The following is a 24335-nucleotide window of genomic DNA, read 5'->3' as shown; positions in this document are numbered from 1 at the left end:
GGGATTACGGATATAGGCCTGTAGATATGAAATAATGTAGTAAGGCTTATATTGTATTGTTTATACTTATGTACTGTATCGAACATGACATCCCAAGTCTTTTAATGAAATACATTTATAAGGAAATGCTTTTGATAAATCTTTATCATATTATTGTTTTGGGACAAATTCCACAACCCTTTTATTAAAAGATAACTCTCATTGTGAAATAAAGTCTAAACAAAACCGGTCTTTTCTGGCCGTGATTTTGGGGATGTCACAGTTGGTATCAAAGAATTAGTTTAAGCGAACTAGGAATTTGTAGGAATTCTAGACTTAAACTTAGAATGCTAAGCGATGATCGTGAGGTGTGAGCACTAGCTTATTTTAGGAATTGTGGCTAAAATGCTTTTATGTGCTAAATGCTCTGTGCATGATATGCTGTTATTTGTTCGGATCTATGGTCTGTTGCCGACCGGATCTGGAAACCTTATGTGTTTAGGATTCTAAACGTACGACTACGATATTAGAACTTGCATGTAAACATTTCGGAGAGATAAGGATGATTTGAACATCAGTCGTAAATAAAGATCTAAATTCACCTTATTCGGTGTATAGATCAAGATGGCAAGGACGCGTAGCGGAAACGTGAATGCAAATGGGAACATAAACCAACCCCCAGTGATCGAGCAAATACCAGTTGTAGAAGCCACTGTTGGGCCAATAACGATGACCGGAGTGTAAGCGATGATCCAGGCAATGTTGGATCGTCAAATGGAGGAAACCAGGCCTTTGCTCCAGCAAAATCGAGAGGAAGCGACTATACAGATCGAACAGCCCGAGTTGAATGAAGGGCAGACTGAGGAAGGAAACTACAGTGGGACTGTTGGTCAAGCCAACCCACCGATAGTTAGGCAAAACCACCAAGATGGAGGAAATGATGGACATGGATGCAAATACAAGGATTTCATGGCATCCAAGCCACCGAGTCTATCTAGAAGCTCGATGCCCGTGGAAGTCATGAACTGGATCTCTGAAATGGAGATAATGTTTGAGAGTTGCAAGTGTAGCAACAGGTAGAAGACCGATCTCGCAGTTCCTCTGTTGAAATCTGGAGTACTAAGCTGGTGGAAGCTATTAGCTGATTCGATGCCCAAAGGTGAAGCAAGCAAGATGTCGTGGGAGGATTTTTTGGTACAGTTGAAGATGCAATACTGCTCTGAGCAGGATCTTCTGGAGATCAACAACGAGTTCCAGAATCTGAAGAAGGGAAGAATGAGCGTTACTGAATACGCTGCAAGCTTTACTGAGAAAATGAAGCTTGTTCCTCACCTCGTCCCAACTGAACTCTCTAAGGTTAACAAATTTGCCCTCGGATTACCAGCGGACTTCGGTCCAATGGTCAAGCAAACTACCACTTTGAAAGCCGCCATCTGGGCTGCTAAGAATGTGGAGACCCAGATACGAGAGAAGGGTCTGGAGAGAGCGGAAGTGGGAGAGAAAAAGAAATTTGACGGATCCTCGAGGTCCGGTAAGAAAGGTAGATTCTCGAGGTCCGGTAAGAAAGGTAGATTTTTTGGTACAGTTGAAGATGCAATACTGCTCTGAGCAGGATCTTCTGGAGATCAACGAGTTTCAGAATCTGAAGAAGGGAAGAATGAGCGTTACTGAATACGCTGCAAGCTTTACTGAGAAAATGAAGCTTGTTCCTCACCTCGTCCCAACTGAACTCTCTAAGGTTAACAAATTTGCCCTCGGATTACCAGCGGACTTCGGTCCAATGGTCAAGCAAACTACCACTCTGAAAGCCGCCATCTGGGCTGCTAAGAATGTGGAGACCCAGATACGAGAGAAGGGTCTGGAGAGAGTGGAAGTGGGAGAGAAAAGGAAATTTGATGGATCCTCGAGGTCCGGTAAGAAAGGTAGATTCTCGAAATCTGGTTCGAGAGGATGAGGATCAGAAGCGAAGTGGTGTGATAAGTGCAAGAAAAAGCACTCTGGGAAGTGTGATGAAGGGGTCATTTGTTTCAAATGTGGAAAGTCTGGACACTATGTCAACGAATGCACGTTCACTAAGAATGTCTGTTATGAGTGCAACGAGGAAGGACACATTTCAAAGGATTCCCCGAAAAAGAAAGAGGCAGGAAGACCCAACATACCAACGAAGCCGAAGGCGAGAGCCTTCCAAATGACGCTCGAGGCTGCAAAGGAGGCAGCAGACGTCGCTTCAAGTACCTTTCTTGTAAATGGTTTGCCTGCAAATATACTATTTGATTCCGGAGCCAACTACTCCTTTGTGTCGCATAAATTTAGTGGGAAATTAGCATTACCTGTAGAAAAGCTTAATAATGCCCTGATTGTAGAAGTTGCCAGTGGCAAATTCGTACCTGTTAGTAATCGTATTAGGAACATCGTCATCGACCTAAACGGAAACGAATTCCATGAGGAGCTATTACCCATAGAGTTAAACGGTTTCGACATCGTTTTGGGTATGGATTGGCTTAGCGCCAACGATGCTGAAATTCAATGCCGAAAGAAGATATTAAGGGTAAACCCACCCGAAAAGGAATTATTTATGGTGTACGGGGACAAACGCAGAGTGAATTCTGGAATCATCTCCCTGATGAAAGCCAGGAAATGTTTGTCCAAAAGATGTGCATCATACTTGGCATTCGTAATCGATGCTAAGAAAGAGAAGAAAGAGGTGCAGAATATACCGGTAGTGTGTGATTATCCGGAAGTCTTTCCCGAAGATCTTTTCGGATTACCACCTGATAGACAAGTGGAGTTTCGTATAGACTTGTTACCAGGAACAACACCGATAGCAAAGGCACCTTACCGATTAGCACCGACGGAGATGAAGGAGCTCATGACGCAACTTCAGGAGTTGTTGGACAACGGTTTCATTCGACCCAGTTCATCACCCTGGGGAGCTCCGGTGTTATTCGTAAAGAAGAAGGACGGAAGCATGAGAATGTGTATAAACTACCGAGAGCTGAACAAGGCAACGGTGAAGAACAAGTATCAATTGCCGAGGATTGACGACATATTCAATCAGCTGCAAGGTTCGAGCTACTTCTCAAAGATCGATCTTAGGTCGGGGTATCATCAACTAAAGGTGAGGGAACAGGATATTGAGAAGACTGCCTTCAGAACTCGATATGGACACTACGAGTTCTTGGTTATGTCGTTTGGACTAACCAATGCTCCTGCAACATTCATGGATTTGATGAACAGGGTTTGTAAACCATTCCTTGATAAATTTGTGATATTGTTCATCGACGACATTCTGATCTACTCGAAAAGCCATGAGGAGCATGGAAAGCATCTACGGGAAGTGTTGGAAGTGTTAAGGAATGAGAAGTTTTACGCTAAGTTCTCCAAATGTGATTTTTGGATCCGAGAAGTCCAATTCTTGGGACATGTGGTTAACCAGGAGGGAATAACGGTTGACCCAGCAAAAATCGAAGTTGTAATGAAGTGGGAACATCCAAAAAGTCCCACAGAAATTCGAAGCTTTCTAGGATTAGCCGGATATTATCAACGATTTATCCAAGGCTTTTCTTCGATAGTCGCTCCATTAACAGCTTTGACTCATAAAGGAGCTACGTATACATGGAGTGAGAAACACGATGAGGAATTTGAGAAGCTAAAGAAGAAGTAATGTGAAGCACCGATACTTTCTCTACCCGATTGAGTTGAAGATTTTGCGGTTTATAGTGACGCTTATGGAGTCGGGTTGGGTTGTGTTCTGACCCAAAGAGAAAAGGTGATAGCATACGCATCTCGACAATTGAAAAAGCACGAAAAGAACTACCCCACTCGCGATTTGGAGTTAGCAGCGGTAGTGTTCGCTCTAAAGATATGGAGGCATTATCTCTACGGCACGAAGTGCAAGTTGTTAACTGATCATAAGAGTCTCCAGTGTCTCTTTAATCAGAAGGAGATGAACATGAGGCAACGACGCTGGCTAGAACTACTCAAGGATTACGACTGTGAGATATTTTACCACCCAGGTAAAGCAAATGTTGTTGCTGATGCTCTGAGTCGGAAAGTCAATCTTGAAAGGAAAAGGCCAAGAGCGTTAAGAATTGAAGTCGTCTCGACGATTGTGGAAAGTATCAGGAAAGCTTAAGAAGAAGCCTTAGAGAAGAATGACCGAAAGGAAGAACGTTTGGGAAGAACGTTAGTGTTCGGTACAAACAGTCGAGGACTGAAGGTATTCCAAAATCGAAATTGGGTACCTAAGACGGGAGGAATATGAGATCTTTTGATGGAAGAAGCACATAAAACCATGTACTCAATTCATCCCGGTAGCACTAAAATGTATAGGGACCTAAAACCCTACTACTGGTGGCCGACGATGAAGCTCGATGTTGCGAAGTACGTGGCCGAGTGTGTAACATGTGCGAGAGTTGAGGCACAACATCAGAAACCGTATGGGAGTTTAGAACCTTTACCTGTACCCATGGGTAAATGGGAAGACATCACCATGGATTTTTTAACTAAACTGCCCAGAACGAAGAACGGACACGACATGATTTGGGTAGTTGTGGATCGTTTCACCAAGAGTACACACTTCATAGCAGCCAACGAGAAGTGATCTATGGATAAGCTCGCAAATGCTTACGTGAAGGAAATTAGAAGACTTCACGGTGTCCCTCTTACGATTGCGTCAAATCGTGATAGTTGTTTCACGTCGAGGTTTTAGAGGAGTCTGCAAGAGGAATTGAGTACGAAATTATGTTTGAGTACTGCTTACCATCCGCAAACCGATGGTCGGAGCGAAAGAACGATTCAAACACTGGAAGATATGCTGAGAGCATGTACCCTCGAATTCCAAGGGAATTGGGACGAGCACTTACCTCTGGTAGAATTTTCCTACAACAATAGTTTCCACTAGTGCATCAAGATGGCACCTTATCAAGCCTTGTATGGACATAAGTGTCGTACGCCGTCTTGTTGGCTTGAAGCTGGAGAGAAGCAGTTTATGGGCCCTGAGATAGTCCATGAGACTGCTGAGAAGTTGAAAGTGATTAGGGAAAGGACGTTAGCAGCTCAGGATCGTCAGAAGAGCTATGCTAACAAGAAAAGACGACCAATAACTTTCGAAGTTGGGGATTCTGTTTTGCTTAAAGTCTCACCGTGGAAGGGACTTATAAGATTCGGAAAACGAGGAAAGTTGGGTCCAAGGTTTATTGGACCGTTCAAAGTTCTTCAGAAGATAGGGAACCAAGCTTACAAGCTCGAATTACCCGAAGAACTCAATGGTATACATAACACCTTCCATGTGTGTTATTTGAGGAAATTCACGGGAGATGTTCCCGACATAATTCCAATCTGAGAGTTAAGGATGGATGAGAATAAAAGGTTGATCGAAGAGCTCGAGGTAATTGTTGACCGTAAGACAAAATTTACGATGCAAGATGGTCGACTTAGTGCTAGTCCGATGGAAACATGCGAATGGGCGGTAGAAGTCGGTTGAACTGGTAACTGACAAGAGCTAAGGCATTTTGAAAAGCTTCTTCATCTTCTAGATCTATATGTGCTTCGTATGACTGAGAAAAGTTGTCATATAGAGTTTGATATGAGGAGTCTCTACTCTTTGGTATGGGGATACTGAGATCTTTTAGGAAACTGAGGTGTCTAAGTAACAAGTGCTAGTGGTCCACCAAGATCCACACAGTCTTTCATCACTGTAAACTCTTGTGCTTGGAGCTCACAGTAGAGTTTGTACAGAGAGAGCGTTTTGATCTTCTTATCTCCTTTGACGAACATCTTTGTTGTAGTCCACTGTTCTACCCAAGCCATTTAGAAATTGTAGGTTTGTGTCATGGATGCTTCTGACTTTACCAACGTTTGATGTAATGCCCGGGTTTCAGGGCTAAGCATATTTGTCAATGTAATAATCTAGGTCAACTCTTGTAACTCTTTTTGAAGTAATAAAGATAAAATATTTGAGTATTATATGAATTATGTGTATTTATGTGCTTATTATTTAATTTAAATGTATAATTAATAAATAATAAAAATAAGCATCAAAATTAAAGTATGGGATAAGCCCGATATCCTTATATAAAGTTGTAGTGGTCGAAACAAGGATTTCGGGGATATAGAGAATGCCAAAATCCGAGTTATAACGAAGAAGTTATGGCTCGCCGAAGTTTTACGGCAAAACCGACACGGCACCGGGAGACGTAAATAGTGAATTTACGATGAAGGGATTTTTAGCCTTAGTGATCTAAACCAAAGTTGTAGTATATGTTAAACCGAAAACATCCATAAAAAGAACGCCCAAATCTAACTTCGTATGAGGAATGTATGATTTTTCTAAGATTCGGCTTAGTAGTGCAAAGCCCGAAATTCGAATTTTAGTTCGAGCGGTTTTTGGCTTACGCAACCTAAATGAGAGTTGAAGATCTCATTAATAGGAAATCAACGGTAAAAAGACAGACGAAAACATAGTTCGTATGTAGAAGTTATGAATTTTACGCGGACGTTTAACAGTATAATCTCCTTGTACTGTTAAATTTAAGATCGGTCGAGAATTAGCCGACGTAGTCAAAATGAAAGTTGTAGATATTATTATTACCTACGCGTGGATATAAAAAACGTCAAAAACGGAGATCGTATGTGAAAGTTACGAATTTTAGAAGTCGGAAGTGTGCTGTGCGAAAATGGGTGATGTGGCACAATCTTGGCCATTACTTTCTCCCCAAGGCTTGCCACCAGATGGTAACATGTGGCACCACGTTCAGCCACATTTTACCCTATAAATACCACCTCTCTCAACCTCATTTTCTTCACATCTTTCCCATTCTTTCTTCTCTTTACTCTCTCTCTCTCTAGAACCTCTCTTTAGCCCCGAAACCCCCCGAAAAGTCTAGGGAGCCTCCCTAGCACGAGGTGGAAGGCCCGGAGTGCTTGACAGCTCCGAGAAGAAGAGCTTTTTGGCTCGAGAACGCTGCTCCAAGCAAAGCCTGGTGTCTATAAAACTCGTTGTAAGTGAGTTACGCCTACGCTATTTTTAATATAGCTTTTATATAATTATAATAACGTTATTAGGAACTTATAATAAATACTCGGGCTATTATTATGGGTTATATAAGAATTTTTTTAAAGCCTATATAATAGTAATAATAGCTAGACTATTAATTATTCTCGACGAATAATAGAATAAACTCTAGTGGTAATATTATTAGGTTTCGTCGAAAGAAATTATTTTTAAGAAGCGAAGCGCTGTCTGAGTTCGGAATCACCACCTTTTCAGGTGAGTGCATAGTTACTTTCAGCTTACACATAGATATAAAGTATTTTATATAAATTACATGCTATGTTTGTGAATATTATCTGAATACTTGCTATCTATGCTGGATGAACGTTTTTATACATGATTTCAATGAATTAAACTGTATATGTATTTTATATCTACAAAAATGTTGAGGTAAAACATGAGTAGATGTAATAGGTGATGTGTGATAAAATGATGAGAGGCCTCGATGTTGTTGTTGATCCAGTCATCTAGCGGAGTACAGATGACGACCATGGACTCTTCTAGACAGTCCAATGGAACACTAGCAGGCTCGCAACCTGTAGGTGTTTGTGAACGATGTGTTCACCATCCTCCTCATGGTTGCCTTTAGGGCATTTATTACTAAGGAACCCCTTAGCAGTGGTGTCCATCCCGATGATGATCCTTAGGCTAGGTCCCTTATGATAGGTGTTTAGGGACGTAAAGTGACGATAACGGGAACGGGTAATCGGGTTATTGTTGATTCATGAAATTAATAAACTTATTTATTGTGGGTTGAAAACCCTATGTGCTCACCAGGCTCCCAAGCCTGAGCCACTCAGTTTCTTGTATTACAGGTAGTGGCGCATTAGCATAGATATGATGTTTAGGATGAGAGATTACGGATATAGGCATGTAGATATAAAATAATGTAGTAAGGCTTATATTGTATTGTTTATACTTATGTACTGTATCGAACATGACATCCCAAGTCTTTTATCGAACATTAGTAAATATTATTTATTATAACATATTTGTATATTTTTAATTATTTTAAACATAATAAACTACTTGTTCAAATACGCTCCAATTACGTTCACACCCTGATGAGCTACATTGTAAGACTTAACACCTTAATAGCAAACTTCTTAAGTGTCGGTGTGGACGATCCATGTTGCATCCACCACTCCGCTGGTGAAAACATTGATCTCATTCTTTTAGCCATCGGAATCCCAAAAATCCCTTGTGCACCTGTATATATAGGTAACTCGGTGTGAATCTTCAACTCATCCTCTTCCGACAGTGATAATTTATATATGCATGCAATCAATCCCGTAATTACCTCACTATCATCTTCCGCGCTCCGGTTGTTGTAATATAATCCCCGATTCAAATAGTGGGCAACCGCGTGCAAATCTTGGTGTAGTTGACAATTCCACCTCTTATCGATTATTTCAAAATTTTGTTTATACTTGTCTTCTTTGTTGTTGAAAGACGAGGCAATTTTTTCCTTTGCTTTATCCATGGCTTTATAGATGTACACCATAGGAGGCTTTTTTTCACTATCTACCTATCAAAGCACCGTTAATAAAGGGTCACCAACTTTGACCGCAATATCTATATTGGTCCAAAAACCAAGAGAGAATATAGTGTTAGCCGTTTGACTTCCTCATTCTCACGCCTCGCCCGGGAACTTGCTTTTGTTCCACGCTTCAGATGCGAACATCTTCTTTAAATTTTTCTTATGATTTCTAAAGCAATTCAAAGTTATGAAGGCAGTCGCAAACCGGGTCTTTGCGGGTCTAACCATATCTCTTTGGCTTGTGAAATCTCTCATCATATTCAAGAGTAAGGTGCGGTTGTAGATGTAACTATTGACCGCAATTGCTCTATCAAGTGTCTTTTTAAGATGAGGTAATTTAAATATGTCCTCACGCATCAAATCAATGCAATGCGCCGCACACGGAGTCCAATAAATATGTGGATATTTTTCTTCTACAAGTCGACCAGCTAAAACGTTGTTGCAAACACTATCTGTTACAATCTAAACCACATTTTCCGGGTCGGTTTTTTTATGAAGTCGTCAAACAATTTAAACATATATTCACCTGCAAAAAACAGGAAAATTTTGTTCAAATTTTCTAATAATTTGACATAGGATGTAGTTGCGGAGGCTATGGGGGTGGATGAGGAGTCTGATGCTACAAGAAGAACGAGTAGGAGGAAAGAGGGCGCCAAGTCGAGCTCGCGATCTAGAGGACCATAATTGATAGACGAAGATGAAGAGGAAAATGATGTTGGGGCTTATAAAAAGGTTGTAGAAGAAGTAGATGATGAGCCCGTATACGAGGAGTTGGATGATTTGTGAATCGTATTTTAAAGTCTAAGATTAATACTTGTTCTTTTTTTTTTTTTTTTTGTAATATGCATGTTTAGAACTTAGTTGAACTAATAGTCTTTGGGGTTTTTAGCTTATTTATTATTTATAATTGCTAATTAGATGAAGGTTAAAGTAATATTAATTTTTAATAGGTATTTTCTAAAAATGAAATAGTCGTCGCTATTTCATCGCTTTCGCTATATAGCATGGCGATAGGTTGTCGCTATGCCCTCGCTATAACCATCGATAACAATGGACTCTGAATGCATAAAAAATAGCTTGCTCCTCCTCCCATAGATCAAGTGCAAAGCTCCTCCTTTTCATCTTTACTTTGAATAAATCATTGTTATTTGAAGTTTTGATTAAACAATGATCTAATTCAAAGTGAAATTTGAAACTGTTATCAATCAACTACCCAACACTCAACAAATTTTGATCTAGATCCGGTACAAATAACACATCTTGAATAAGTTTTGTACCTGAAATGCTTTCGATTGCCACAGTGCCTTCCCTTAGCAATAATGTATTTTCCGTCACTAACCTTTACTTTGGAAACTACTGAAGTATCTAATTCCTTCAACAAATATTCACCACGTTTTCCAGGCCGGTTTTCTTGTGTTTTTTGCAGGTGAATATTTGTTCAAATTGTTTGACCAATTCATTAAAAAAACCGGTCCGGAAAATGTGGTTCAGATTGTAGATTGTTACAGATAGTGCTAGCAACAACGTTTTAGCCGATCGACTTGTGGAAGAAAAATATCCACATATTTATTGGACTCTGTGTGTGGCGCATTGCATCGATTTGATGCGTGATGACATATTTAAACTACCTCATCTTAAAAAGACACTTGATAGAGTAATTGCGGTCAAAAGTTACATCTACAACCGCACCTTGCTCTTGAATATGATGAGAGATTTCACGGGCCAAAGAGATATGGTTAGACCCGCAAAGACCCGGTTTGCGACTGCCTTCATAACTTTGAATTGCTTTAGAAATCATAAGAAAAATTTGAAGAAGATGTTCGCATCTGAAGCGTGGAACAAAAGCAAGTTCCCGGGCGAGGCATGAGAATGAGGAAGTCAAACGGCTAACACTATATTCTCTCTTGGTTTTTGGACCAATATAGATATTGCAGTCAAAGTTGGTGACCCTTTATTAACGGTGCTTCGATTGGTAGATAGTGAAAAAAAGCCTCCTATGGGGTACAACTATGAAGTCATGGATAGAGCAAAGGAAAGAATTGCCTCGTCTTTCAACAACAAAGAAGACAAGTATAAACAAAATTTTGAAATAATCGATAAGAGGTTGAATTGTCAACTACACCAAGATTTGCACGCAGCTGCCCACTATTTGAATCTGGGATTATATTACAACAACCGGAGCGCGGAAGATGATAGTGAGGTAATTACGGGATTAATTGCATGCATATATAAATTGTCATTGTCGAAAGAGGATGAGTTGAAGATTCACACTGAGTTACCTATATATAAAGGTGCACAAGGGATTTTTGGGATTCCGATGGCTAAAAGAATGAGATCAATGCTTTCACCAGCGGAGTGGTGGATGCAATATGGATCGTCCACACCGACACTTAAGAAGTTTGCTATTAAGGTGTTAAAGTCTTACATGTAGCTCATCAGGGTGTGAACGTAATTGGAGCGTATTTGAACAAGTAAGTAGTTTATTATGTTTAAAATAATTAGAAATATACAAATATGTTATAATAAATAATATTTACTGATGTTTATTTTTTATTTTTATAGCTCCATTCAAAAAAAAGAAACCAACTTGAATGGAAAAAGCTAAATGATTTAGTTTACATAAAATACAATCGGGCTTTAAGGAGGTATGATATGCGAGATACGATTGACCCGATCATTTTGGACGACTCGAATGTTCAAGATCCGAATGATTGGTTGGAGGGGGAAGAAGATGCTCTTGTATTTGAGGGTGATAACTTGACATGGGATGTAATTGCGGAGGCTATGAGGGTGGATGAGGAGCCTTATGCTACAAGAAGAACGAGTAGGAGGAAAGAGGGCGTCGAGTCGAGCTCGCGATCTAGAAGATCACAATTGATAGACAAAGATGAAGAGGAAAATGATGTTGGGCTTATAAAGAGGTTGTAGAAGAAGAAGTAGATGATGAGCCCGTATACGAGGAGTTGGATGATTTGTGAATCGTATTTTAAAGTCTAAGATTAATACTTCTTTTTTTTTTTTTTTTTTTGTAATATGCATGTTTTAGAACTTAGTTGAACTAATAGTCTTTGGGGTTTTTAGCTTATTTATTAGTTATAATTGCTAATTAGATGAAGGTTAAAGTAATATTAATTTTTAATAGGTATTTTCTAAAAATGAAATAGTCGTCGCTATTTCATCGCTATCGCTATATAGCATGGCGATAGGTTGTCGCTATGCCTTCGCTTTCGCCATCGATATAACACTGGACTCCGAATGCATAAAAAACAGCTTGCTCCTCATCCAATGGATCAAGTGCAAAGCTCCTCCTTTTCATCTTTACTTTGAATAAATCATTGTTATTTGAAGTTTTGATTAAACAATGATCTAATTCAAAGTGTACTTTGAAACCGTTTTCAATCAACTACCCAACACTCAACAAATTTTGATCTAGATCGGGTACAAATAACACATCTTGAATAAGTTTTGTACCTGAAATGCTTTCGATTGCCACAGTGCCTTAGCAATAATGTACTTTCCATCACCAACTTTTACTTTGGAAACTACTGAAGTATCCAATTCCTTGAAGAGTTCTTGGTCATCATATGTGCAACTACTATCAATGACCCATCCCTCACTTGAATGACTACTTGGAAAGCAAGATGCTACAAAGAATTGCTCCTCCTCTTCTCCATTAGCAACTTGAGCAACATTCTTTTGCTGAAAATTTTCTTGTATGACTGTGTTTTGCTGGATGTTCTTTTGCAAATCCTTTGATGATGTCCCATTTTTGACATTTTTCACATTGTTAGTTTGGGTTCCTCCAACATTTGGAAGGTCCATGCTCGTTCAAAAAAAAAAAAAACATTTGGAAGGTCCATGACCCTTTCTTCCACAATGTTTACAAGGAGAGCAGTCAGATTTTGATCCCTTATTGGTGTTAAGAGAATCAGAGCCTGAACATCCCTTCTTGTTCTTCTCATATTTTTTCCTTTTCCTCCTTGACTGGACTGAGCTTTCACAATTAATGCACCTTCAACAGATCCTTCAGACCTCATGAATATTCTATGTTCCTATGCTTGCAAAGCATTTATCAATTCTACCAAACTAAGTTTTGACAGATCTTTTTTATTTTCCAATAAGGAAATAGTTGCTTCAAATCTGTCAAGAACAGTTACAAGAATTTTTTGAATAATTCTGGAATCGGGAAATTCAGAAGTAGTCTTACTTTATTAGCAAGGTTGAGTAATTTGTTTGAATACTCTTTGATTGTCTCTGAATCCTTCATCCTTTGAAGTTCAAATTATCGTATGAGGTTGAGAATACGCATTCCTTTTATCCTTTGATCTCCTTCATACTCTTCAAGAAATTCCAAACCCTAAATGTCGATTGTAGTGTCATAATCCTGAGGAAAATTTCTCGTGAGACAGTTGCAAATGACGTAGCTCTTTCCTTTGACTTTCTTGGTTTCTTCTCCTTATGAGCCTTTATCTACGCCATGGTTGGATTTGCAGGCAATGGGGGATCTTTGTAGTCCTCTTCAACAGCTTCCCAGAGATCATTTGCCTCCGGATGAGCCTCCATCCTTGCTGCCGAGACATGATAACCTTCACCTTTGAAAGCTTGTGGAGCAAATAAAGTGAAAGGTACTTCTGAATCCATGGGAAAATATCACAGATCCCTTAGGAAGAAAGCTCTGATACCAATTTTATTGGGGAGTTTTGAAGAAAATGGAAGTACGAGAGAAAGAATAATAAAAAATTGTTGTGTAGTTTACATTTTATTGAGCCAGAAGAGACTTTAAATATAGCTAAAAAAAACTAACAGATAATACGTGAAAAAAGGGATTACATGGAATATTTCCATGACCAAATAAACTTCCTAAAAATAAGCAACTACTGACCAACTTATTTGAAGCAGTCAAACAACTAATAAGAAAAATTAAAATAAATTCTAAAATGCTGGAAATTAAACACAGCAACGGAAGCACAAACTTCAACACATTGATCTACCAAATCACTTGAATTACATGTTGATTGAAAAATTCTAATAAATACGTAAGGTCTTATTAGTTTCATAACCATCAAATCCAAATAGCATATAGTATGATCCGTATAGACAACACCCATATAAAAAATCGTCCAGAGGAGAAGCTAATTGCTTAAAGAGCTAACATGTCATATGGCAGTTATTGTGGCTATTTTGTTAGATATTGAAGGCACCTAGCTAGATACAGTTAAGTAATGCGAAAAAGAACAAGTCATCCATAACTATTCTTTCTACCTCTTTGAGCTCCGTATTATTAATAAGAAATCTCCTTAAACATCTTATTCGTTCATTAAACAATAGTGTAAACTCCTCCGACTACACAATTTATTTAACATAACTCGTAAGTGCAGAAAAATTGACATTATTGTTTAGCAAAGGAATAGAATACTTAAGAAGATTTCTCATTAATAATACGAAGCCGAAAGATGTAGAAGGAATAGTTATGAATGAACCGATTCTTGCTTGCATCACCTAGATGTCTTCAACAACCAACAAATGGCCACAATAACTACCACATGATAGGATGACTTTTTAAGTAATTAGTTTCTGCTCAGAACGATCTCTTATGGTGGTAGTTTTTACAGATCATATTGTTATTCTATTTGGATTTGATGGTTAAAGGGACTCTAACTAGGTATGGCCCTACATATTTATTATAAGTTCTCAATCTTTTTTCAATCAAATAGTGATTCAAATGAGATGGTAAATCAATGTATTCTTTTGTTTTGTAAGTAAGCGATTGACATTGTATACCTAAATCCAATATTAAAGAAAAACATATGGGATCAAAGATTAGTGGATTTTGAAATGATTGCATGGAATTCACCTGTCTTTTATACACGATGTTTCATGATAGATTTATGGTGCTCGCCCTTCATTAAGTAGGAGATTTAACTACACTTTCTCCACTCGCACATTTAAGTATCACGACTTTATTCCTTATTGGTTGTTGATATTTTGTTTCAACACTTAATACTTAATTGCATCCACGTGTATTCTGTTTTGATGATCGCTCCAATTTCACAATTATTCACATGTTTTATAATGTTGCGAAACATCGTGCCAAAATGCATATATGGTTGTTAATACTTACAACTCTTGAGTCGATCCTATATAGGTATGTTTTTCAAAAGAGTAGTGATTTGTACACAATACTTTTTAGCCATAAACAACAATTTATGATTTATATGATTCTGTTGTATAACTGTATAAAACATAATTTGTTGTATACGGCTAAAAAGTATTGTGTACGGATCACCGCCCCTTTTCGAAATGCCTCGTTATTTTTTGTTTCCCTTTTTTTGTCGTGTGATCACTTGGTATAATAGTTCACTTTTCAAATGTTTGTAGGATCAAATTTGTGCAACATATAGAAAAGCAAACAAAACGCACTCATGCCTCGTAGCAAGGATATTCATGGAAAAAAAATGTTTTGATGTTTTGCAAGTTCTCCTTATGGTGGCTTTTCCGACTAAAATTAATAATATTAATAATTACAACAATTATAGTATGTTAATATCACATCTATTATATATAAACACCTCATATGTATGTTTATTTCCATGAAGAGTAGAAATTAAATTGTACCAAGGGCGTGTTCGGCACGGAGCGTTTGCGAGCTTCTAGCTTCTAGCGTTTGACAAAACGCTTCATTTTGAACAGAAAACCTTGTTTGGCACTACAAGCTTCTAGAGTTTAGTTTAAACAAAACGCTCCAAATCCAAATGCTACTTCATGTAGCGTTTAATAAAACGCTACAAGCTACAAGCTGCCCTAAGTCGTATTAAAGATACATCATGTACATAGATCTTCAAAGCTTAATGCCAACAATGGCAATTAAAATTATTTATAAGTAGTTCGTAATCCACAACCATTTCAAATACTTAGTTGTTGACATCTTAAAGGTTATGTTCTGTTCTTCTCATTAACTATTGTGTGAATATAGTGTTAGAATCGACAAATATTGTGTATTTGTAGTCAAGTGTTGTATAAAAATAATAATAATAATATATATGCTTCATGGATTGAATACACGACATGAGTGAAAAAAAAATGATTATTTTACCACTATTATAGGACTTTCGTTTTTGTAAAGCGCAATCAACAAAATGATGTGATTTCAAAAGTAATCCATTAAATTTACAGGTGTTGCGCTCCCTTCTTGAGGTTGATGGTTCAAGTCTCTTGACATAAGTGGACTGGTTTGGTATATTAATTATATAATGCATAAAGAGCCCCTCTTATCAATTAACCTATTTCAACAGTACACTAGTTTGTTTTCCCAAATGTTTGATAATATTGCGTGTTTTATGTGGTCACGTGGTATAATAATTCAAATTTCAATTGATGTAAGAAAAAATGCAAGTTGCACACCGCGGGGGCTTTTGTGGCAATAGAAAGGACTTATGATCCTATGGCGGTTAAGGGTGGTCAAACTAGGAAGAATTACAAAAAGGATCTCCAAATCTACATGTAGGGTAAAGAATTACAAAAAGGATCTCCAAATCTACATGTAGGGTAAAGTTGCAACAGCTTTTAAGGCGAAACGTCTAATATTTTATTTGATACAATTGTTTTTGTATGCTCAATTCAACTATTAGATACATATGTGGCACTTATCGGTAGTATCTTCCAAATATTAGAAATCCCAACAAGTAATAGTTGATACATAGATGATACGTCCTATAAATAGATCTTTATTGATCAATACTAACAATAAAGGGCGGTAGACTTACATATAAGTAGTTCTAAATTCATAAGTATTTTACATACTTCAACTCTAAACATCAAAAGTTAACCTCCTAAGCATCTAGAGAAACAAAATCAAATTGATGATGTCTCATGAAAACCTATATCAAGTTTATATAATCATGTATGTCGCCCGGTTATTATGTTGGCAAATAATATAACATTGTACACAAATCAGGACCTAGATAACACACATCAAGTTATCACTTTATATCTTTAGGCTTCTGTGTACAACATACCCAAATACATGTAATGCATGAATTCCAAATACATGTAATGCATGAATTTGTCATTCGGTACTTTGTTTACGAAAGATTTGTCTTAACCTTGGCTTTGCTGGTAATACATCAAATGCTTCAGAATGTTTATGATTTATTATATCTAAAGATCATTTATTGGTGGATGTTTATGCTTTATTAAATCTAGAGATATTTTCCTTGTGGATTTTTTTATATTGTTGTTCGACCAATATAAAGTTATGCAGTTTTTAAATATGTAAATTCTTTGCTTCTAAAAACTTTATTACGGGCAACATAATTATAATTCCACACATGTTTATTTTTGCCATTAGGATTCATATCCATAATCTTTATCAAACAGTCGATTTTTTAATTCGGCTTTAAGAATAAGTTCTAAACTATTCACATCTTTCATGTTTATCAAGTAACAAAGTGGCATGTATATACGTAAACACACCATAAAGGTTGGAAAAAGGCATGATGTATATATGCTTTCTTAAAATCTTTATTATATTTTGTTTCTCTTTTTTATCATGTAACACTTGGTAAAACAATTCATTTTTAAATGCTTGTAGGGCGTGTTTGACAAAACTAGCTTTTGAAATATGTAAAATTACATAAAAGGGCATCTATCTAAAAGCTAAATATACAACAAGTCATCAACTTAACCTTTAAAAGTTTATTATCAACAAATATTATGTTTTCTTCTAAATATTGTATTCAACCACCCTTTATAACCCTTCTACAATGAATATGTGATATAATTTTACTCTAAAGACATATTATACCTCCAGGACCAATGGTTAGTTTGAAAAAGAAGGAAAAAGAGTTTAAGTTTATTTTGTTTGCTAAGCATAAAAGGCCAAATATGCAACAAGTCCTTGATCTAAGAAACAATATATCCAACTTTCATTGAGGTAATATGCTTTGGTATTTGGTAATATGCTTAGAATATTGAAGTACTCAAGCGAGATATGTTTATATCAAAATGAAATGGCAATCGAGGGATTAACAATTTTTTAGATAGCGGTTGATTGCTACTTGCAAATCAACTCAAACACGTAAAAGTCAAACTTTATCCGATCGTCGGTAGATATGGCTTCAATCAAATTAGAATCAATTTAATTCAATCAACTATGAGTAAATTAATATCAAAACATAATTAAATATACCTTTTTGGGGATGTAGGATCCATGACCCATTTGAACGACAAGGTGGGTATATCCTTTCTTTGACAGTTCTTCTTTCACTTGTTCAGTCACAAAAACAATTCTCTTGGGTTTAAAATGACTATGATTGTCATCCATCTTTTTATACTATCACTGCATGTCCAAAGAAACAAAAAATGGAATGTTCTTTAGCAATCGAGAGGAGAAACTACAAAAGCTCCATTATCATTAGCAATCAAGAGAAGCTATAATGACATCAAGACCATAAGTTTCATTTTCTTGGTATTAACAAATAATCCTCATGCATAATAACTATGTAAATATTTACATTTTCCACTTACAAGATTTTTCAACAATTGAACATCTGAGCTATGAAGAAACATGATCCATAATAGCATAAATGAATTAGTGTAATGCAGCTCAATTCCACACTTGGGAGGTTAAGACATGAAAGTTACTTGATCCTGATGATTTTTTTAATTGAAATCAGATCGATCAATTCTATCATGCATTTGGTGTTAAGAAATTCAATTCTATCATGCTTTTGGAAAAGAAATGGAATTCGAATTCGGTTTTTTGTATATGTTTGTTTGGTTTGTATATATACAAAGGATTTGGGATGTAGATAACGAGAAATGACAAAAAAAAAAGTCCTTTTACTCATTTTTTCTAATTCATTAGATGGCTTACAAAATAAAAAATAATAATAATAAATAAATAACTCCTATTATTAGCACTTATTTCATAATTAGTAACACCTAAAAATAATAATAAATAAATAAATAACTCCTATTATTAGCACTTATTTCATATTTAGTAACACCTACCCTAATTCATTAGATGGCTTACAAAATTCCAAAACAATTTATCCTTCTCACAATGCCAATAAATAATAAGTACTTTGTTCATGTAAGAACAATATGTTATCAACATAAAATTTGAATGTCAAATGGGCAATCTTTTCTATGATGAATTTTTAATCAAGAAAAACTGCTGGCTGTAACAATGTGTTTACAAAGTGCTGCAGAGTGCAGATTAATTTGATAATTGTTTGTGTTAAGCATTGCATCAAAAAACAGAATCTAACATTGGAAACTAAGAGGAATGAACTGAGATGTAGTTTCTTCTAACCCCAAATCAAAAAATTCAGTAAATTCGTAAAGTAAAATTTATTACGGTATTCAGTTCAAATAATCAGTTGTGAAAGATTCAAAGTACATCATCGGTGCTCTTCCTTTATCAAAGTGTTTCAAAACCAATGAAACATAGAAATTGATAACTAACAAAAAACCAAAGACTAATTACAAAGATTTTACTAAAATCTAACCAAAAAATTATGGATTTAGGGTTCTTACCATAAAAAATCCCCAAAATGGAGTGGTGGGGAGGCTGTCGTTGGCAATAATGGTAGAGATGTCGTCGACACTGGTGATGTCTCTTCGGCGAGGAAGGTGGCGTCGTGGGTGGAGGCAGATGGTGGCGGTGGTTGTGTGGCGAAGTAGCCTCAACCGGTGGAGAGGATGAAGGCGGAGGTGGGTGAGAGGCGAATGCGAATGCGAAGCCGACAACGACGGTACACAGTGGTGTGGTGGTGAACGGCGATAGAGTTGATGGGGAACGTAGAGAGAGACGAGAAAGAAGAGAAAGAAAACAAAAAGAAGAGAAAGAAAGTACGAGTTTAATCAAGATAAAGGAAGCGGCGATTGAAGGCGTAGAGTGTTTGTGAGTTTTGAGCTTCAATCTAGTCCCGAGTTTAATCAAAGAAAACAAAAGGAAGAGAAAGAAAGTACGAAAGGAAACAAGATAAAGGAAGCGGCGATTGAAGGCTTAGAGTTAATAATCACAAATGTCATTATATCATGTTGATTAAGCAAATAAATATTTATCGCAACATTGCTAAACGTCTGTATGGGAAATTAAATGACATTTATCATTCATCTGACGTAAAGTAGTTAAATACGACCAAGTTCCTAATTATTTTTCTAATTATTTTTATGCTTATGGTGTTGTTAATATCAATGATTGCTTAGATGCGATGATTTGGTTAATACTATGAATGGTACCTTGTCTAAAAACAAACAAATAAAGATTTTAAAAAAAAGTGAGAATTCGACACACGGTACTCAATAAAATTTTGTTGATATCAAAGATGATTATGATAATATCAGTGAAATTGAGGAAGAGAAATATGTTGATTGCACAAAATTATGGGTTGTTAATATCAGTTAGTTAGCTAAAAGCAAAGAAAATGATGATTTAAAAATGAAGCTAAACGATGATTCATCTTTGACAACCAACATTGGTGTTTCTTAAGAGCCAGTCGAAAACATAATGAATAATGAAAGTGAAAGTGGTGAATATTCATCTGAAAAAGAAATTCCTCAAGTTGTAAGTATTTGAGGTTTCTGAGGAATTCACGAAAGTTTTGAAAGATAAAGGAAAACATTTTCTTGAACAAAACTCAGTTCGTTATCCAACATTCATTAAAAGACTTCCAAACCAAGTTTTCATTACAAAAGGAAACGGGGATAATGTCAATCCTAAATTCAATAAATTATTAAAAGAAGATAATTCAAAAGTGACTGATAAAGGTTTTTATTCTAATCAAATGTTGAGAAAACTAATCTTAATCAAAGGTTAAAAACTTTCCAACGTCAAAAGAGTCAAAAAAAAATATTTTTCTAAAGAAAACAAAAATAGCAAAAATGGTGTTTGGGTTGTTAAAATTGTCAAGATTGATGTCGAAGGCGAAGCAGAGAAAAGTTATGAGAAGCCTTTACCAAATGATTTAAATAAACAAAATAAGAAGACTCAAATTTGTGTAAATGGTGATGAAAAAACTGTTTCAGAAGACGAAATTTCTAAAAAGAAAGTTCAAAATAAAGTTTATTGGAAGAAAAGAAGAGATTTTCAAAAAGAAAAGAAACCGAAACAAAAATCGCCACAAACTCAGGAAAAGAACTTTTCACAAAAACCTAAAACTCAAGTTCCAAAAGAACCTTCGAACGTTTATCCCAAAGTTGTTAACAAGAAGGTTGATAACAAGAATCAAAATGATTTTTCTCAAGAGACGAATGTTGATCAAAGTTCAAAAATGAAACAAGTTCAAAAAGAGCAAAATCATGTTCAAAGAAATGCTCAAAAGAAATTTTCACAAAATCAAAATGGTTTCAACATAGATCTCATTTTGGATGTCAACATTGTTTCAGCAAAAATCACACAAAACTTTTTCACAAACGAGTTTTTCAAATCCAACAAATGTTTTAAAGAAAAATGTACCATTCAAACTTGTTGGTCCATGTTTTCCAAATCCAGATTCAAGGCATAAATCGAATGTTTCATTTGTCAAGGGAAAAAATGAACTGAAAAGTTTCAGTCACTGGTTTGAGGAAAAAGAAAGCAATTTCAATCGAATAAGTATTCTCAAGAACAAGTCAAAAAGGTTTATGAGAATTACTTGAATGATTCGATGAGTGGAAGTACTTCATCCCAATAATTAGTGTCAAAAATGCCAAAATGGCAAGAAGTTAACACCAAAAAAAAGTTTCTTTTTCTAAGAAAGAGGATGAAAAATGAGAAAATCAAAGTTGAAACTTTGAAAATGAATGATTATATTGTTGTGCCCAAAACTGACGAAATTGATTTTGACAAAATCAAAACAAAAGTTCGTAGTTTGATTTTTAATTCGTAATTGCACATAATTTTTCACACTAATATCCATGGACCCAAAAAGCCTTGGGAACCTAAATCTCATTGAAGTTTGGTCGTCTCAGAAGAAAGGAGAATCTGAGCGATTTTAGGAAGTTGAATAATGCATAAGTTGTGAAGTTTGGGAATAACCAAAACTATAAAGTGAAAGGATATGAGAAAGTTATGAATGGGAAGTATATTGATAGTGGTTGCTCGCGTCACATGATAGGAAGGAAAGAGAATCTGAGAGATTTTAGGAAGTTAAATAATGCATGAGTTGTGAAGTTTGAGAATAACCAAAAGTGTAAAGTGAAAGGATATGGGAAAGTTACGAATGGGAAGTTTACTATGAACAGAGTCGCTTATGTTGAAGGTTAGAAGCACAACCTTATAAGTGTATTTCAACTCGTTGTTAGTATTGAGAACCAAGTTCTTTTTGAGGTGGAAGGAAGCGTGATATCGAACAAAGCTACAAAGGAAGTCTTGTTAAGTTGAAGAAGAAAGGTGATATTTTCACTCTGGACATAAAACCAATAGTTGGCATTCCTTCTGTTTTATTGCTATCAAAGGCTACTTCTGACCTCGGTTGGCTTTGGCATCGAATACTTTTGATGGGTTTTGAGCATTACAACATCCCTATGGTGCACATGCAACCCTATTCGCTTTGGATCTAAGTTTTTCTCTATTGAACATACAATTATGAACACCAAAGCAATAATCCTATATACTAGCATACAATTTTGAATTTGACATATGAAATAGGATTAGATGACTACCTCGCTTGTTATATTGTAATAACAAGAACAATCCTTGCTTGGCCTTGACTCTTGAAAGTCTAGCGCCCCAAGTGTTGCACCTCTAATGGATTCACAAACACTCAATGCAAAGGATAACTTGGAGAGAGGTGGAAAATCGGATAGGGCAACTCTTATGATGCATAGGGCCAAAATTCATATGTAAAGGGTCTTTATATAGCTGTGGTTGCTAGGGTTTTCAGGTGGAAACCCCTATTCCTTGGTTAAGGCTTAAGCAGCCAATGGATTCCCTCTTTAGAGCCATTGGACGAAATCCATAGGGCTTCCCTATAAGATTTCGTCCACTCCGCTCTATGGAGTCCATCAGCTCAGTTACATAACTATCAATAATTTGCACAACAGTCCCTCAATTATTTATCAGTTCCTTTAATCCTAAAGTTAATATCAAATTAATTTATGATTAATTACTAAATAATAATATGATTTCCAAACAATATATTAATCTTGTAATATATTAATAAAATCATTTTGAGTACTAATTTATTATTCATATAATAAATCCTACTCTCTCTCCACTTGTCATCCTATCAAGTTGCATGAGTGAAGGCAACCCAAAAGGAAAATGTTCATAATCAAATCAAGTACATACTAAATACAATTATGGGCTTAGACACCTAATCCAATAGTCTCCTACTTGGATAAGTCTAATGACTATTATTGCAAGTATGACTTCAAAATCTGATTAGCCATCGTAGCTTTCAAAAGCCGCCATCGAACTTTGATCTTATCAGTGACACGTCCTTTAGATAAGTGATCAAATATTACTTCGACCTACAAGATATCCTATGGATATAAGACATGGATTATAATAATTCTCTCTATCCAAGATTTGTTTCCTGATTTCTGATTTCTGATGACTGACTCAGACTACAATTGAACACATCAACTTAGTCCAGGCTTTGCCAAACGCTTAGGTTGTCATCACTATATCATCGAGGTGCCCACATATATCACTTTTATCACATTAAGGGTAAAAGGAATGGATAAACTTTGTCTCATATGCTTGTACTGTTTACTCATCAAATCACACACAACAATACGTTTTATAACATCAAGTTATTGATGCGTTTGCGTATTATCAATGCACAACCGACTTGTAAACAACAACTATATGTCTCCGTTTCAAGAATATAAGATATTATCGTCTTATGATCACTCGTAATAAAATCCATGAAGTGATTCAAGTAAGCGTGGGTTAAATCCAATACTCAAATTCTTATTTCAGGAGTACTCATGAAACACTGCAACAAACCTGTGCTATGTCTAAGCTCTTGGAAAATCGGTAGTCGGATTCATGACAATCTTACCTCATTACTTACTTCCAAAGTATGATCGAATGTGGACGTTTGAATAATCTTTTTATTCGGGAAGTAAGACATGTGAAGTGAAACACAAGAATAACCTAATCCAATATGGTCTCAAAACTTTCGAATATAAATAAAAAACTTATTATTTAATCACCATATTAATTACACCTTACTCATTGTATACTGTTTCGACTAATCAACTCAATATTTGAACTAAAACAATAGTCATCACATGCTCCAAGCATGCACACTATGTTTATCTATGGTCCTTCCTTTGTTAAATATATCAATTGAACACATTTCCAATGATGCTCATTTCACAATTCCAAATCCTTATAACAAGTGTAAGAATACCAAATTCTTGTCACTACCAAAATGTGTTAGATTCTAAACTATTATGCAATGATCCTTTTGTAATTTCAAGGCACCAAAGTCACAGAGACTTTGCCAATTACAAAGCATTCCACTGGAAATTGTTACAAGACAATTTCTCAACAATGAAGTGTCACATTCAAGGTACATTCCTTGAACATCCTTCTTACATAAAAGTTCCTAACTTACACATAGATTCTTAATATCTAACTCCTATTATGGAAACATTTCCATAATTGTCATATAACAAACCGTTCTTAATAGAATCCTATCTATTCAGAATTATATCAATATGATCCATCAATTACTATACTTCCAACTGTCCCAAGCAACCAATCCTTGGTAAACCTTAGATTGTCATTGACAATTGTTTAATAACTTTAGTCATATCCAT

General features: G+C 36.1%; 1 protein-coding gene across 3 annotated transcripts in view; it reads right to left on the bottom strand.

Moving 5' to 3' along the window:
• The window catches only part of LOC145013360 (uncharacterized), a 33229-nt gene extending 13658 nt beyond the window's left edge, over positions 1 to 19571 (bottom strand). Inside the window, exons 1-3 of one of the 3 annotated variants that reach the window (XR_013664945.1) lie at positions 19113 to 19567; positions 17761 to 17910; positions 17566 to 17687 (exon numbers count right to left, since the gene is read on the bottom strand). Coding sequence is in view for 1 of the 3 variants with exons in the window: in XM_078972154.1 (XP_078828280.1) it covers positions 17761 to 17895 (135 nt within the window). In the remaining 2 variants the exon portion in view is untranslated. Of the gene's footprint in view, positions 1 to 17565; positions 17688 to 17760; positions 17911 to 19112 lie in introns of those variants that run through there. The other 2 variants (XR_013664946.1, XM_078972154.1) reach the window with 2 other exon arrangements.
• Positions 19572 to 24335: the final 4764 nt, after the last annotated feature.

The sequence above is a fragment of the Lactuca saligna genome, chromosome 8 (genome assembly GCF_052625555.1).
Source record: "Lactuca saligna cultivar CGN05327 chromosome 8, ASM5262555v1, whole genome shotgun sequence".
Taxonomy (NCBI): domain Eukaryota; kingdom Viridiplantae; phylum Streptophyta; class Magnoliopsida; order Asterales; family Asteraceae; genus Lactuca; species Lactuca saligna.
The sequence above is the reverse complement of the archived record's forward strand: the minus strand, read 5'-3'. Positions and strand labels throughout refer to the sequence as shown.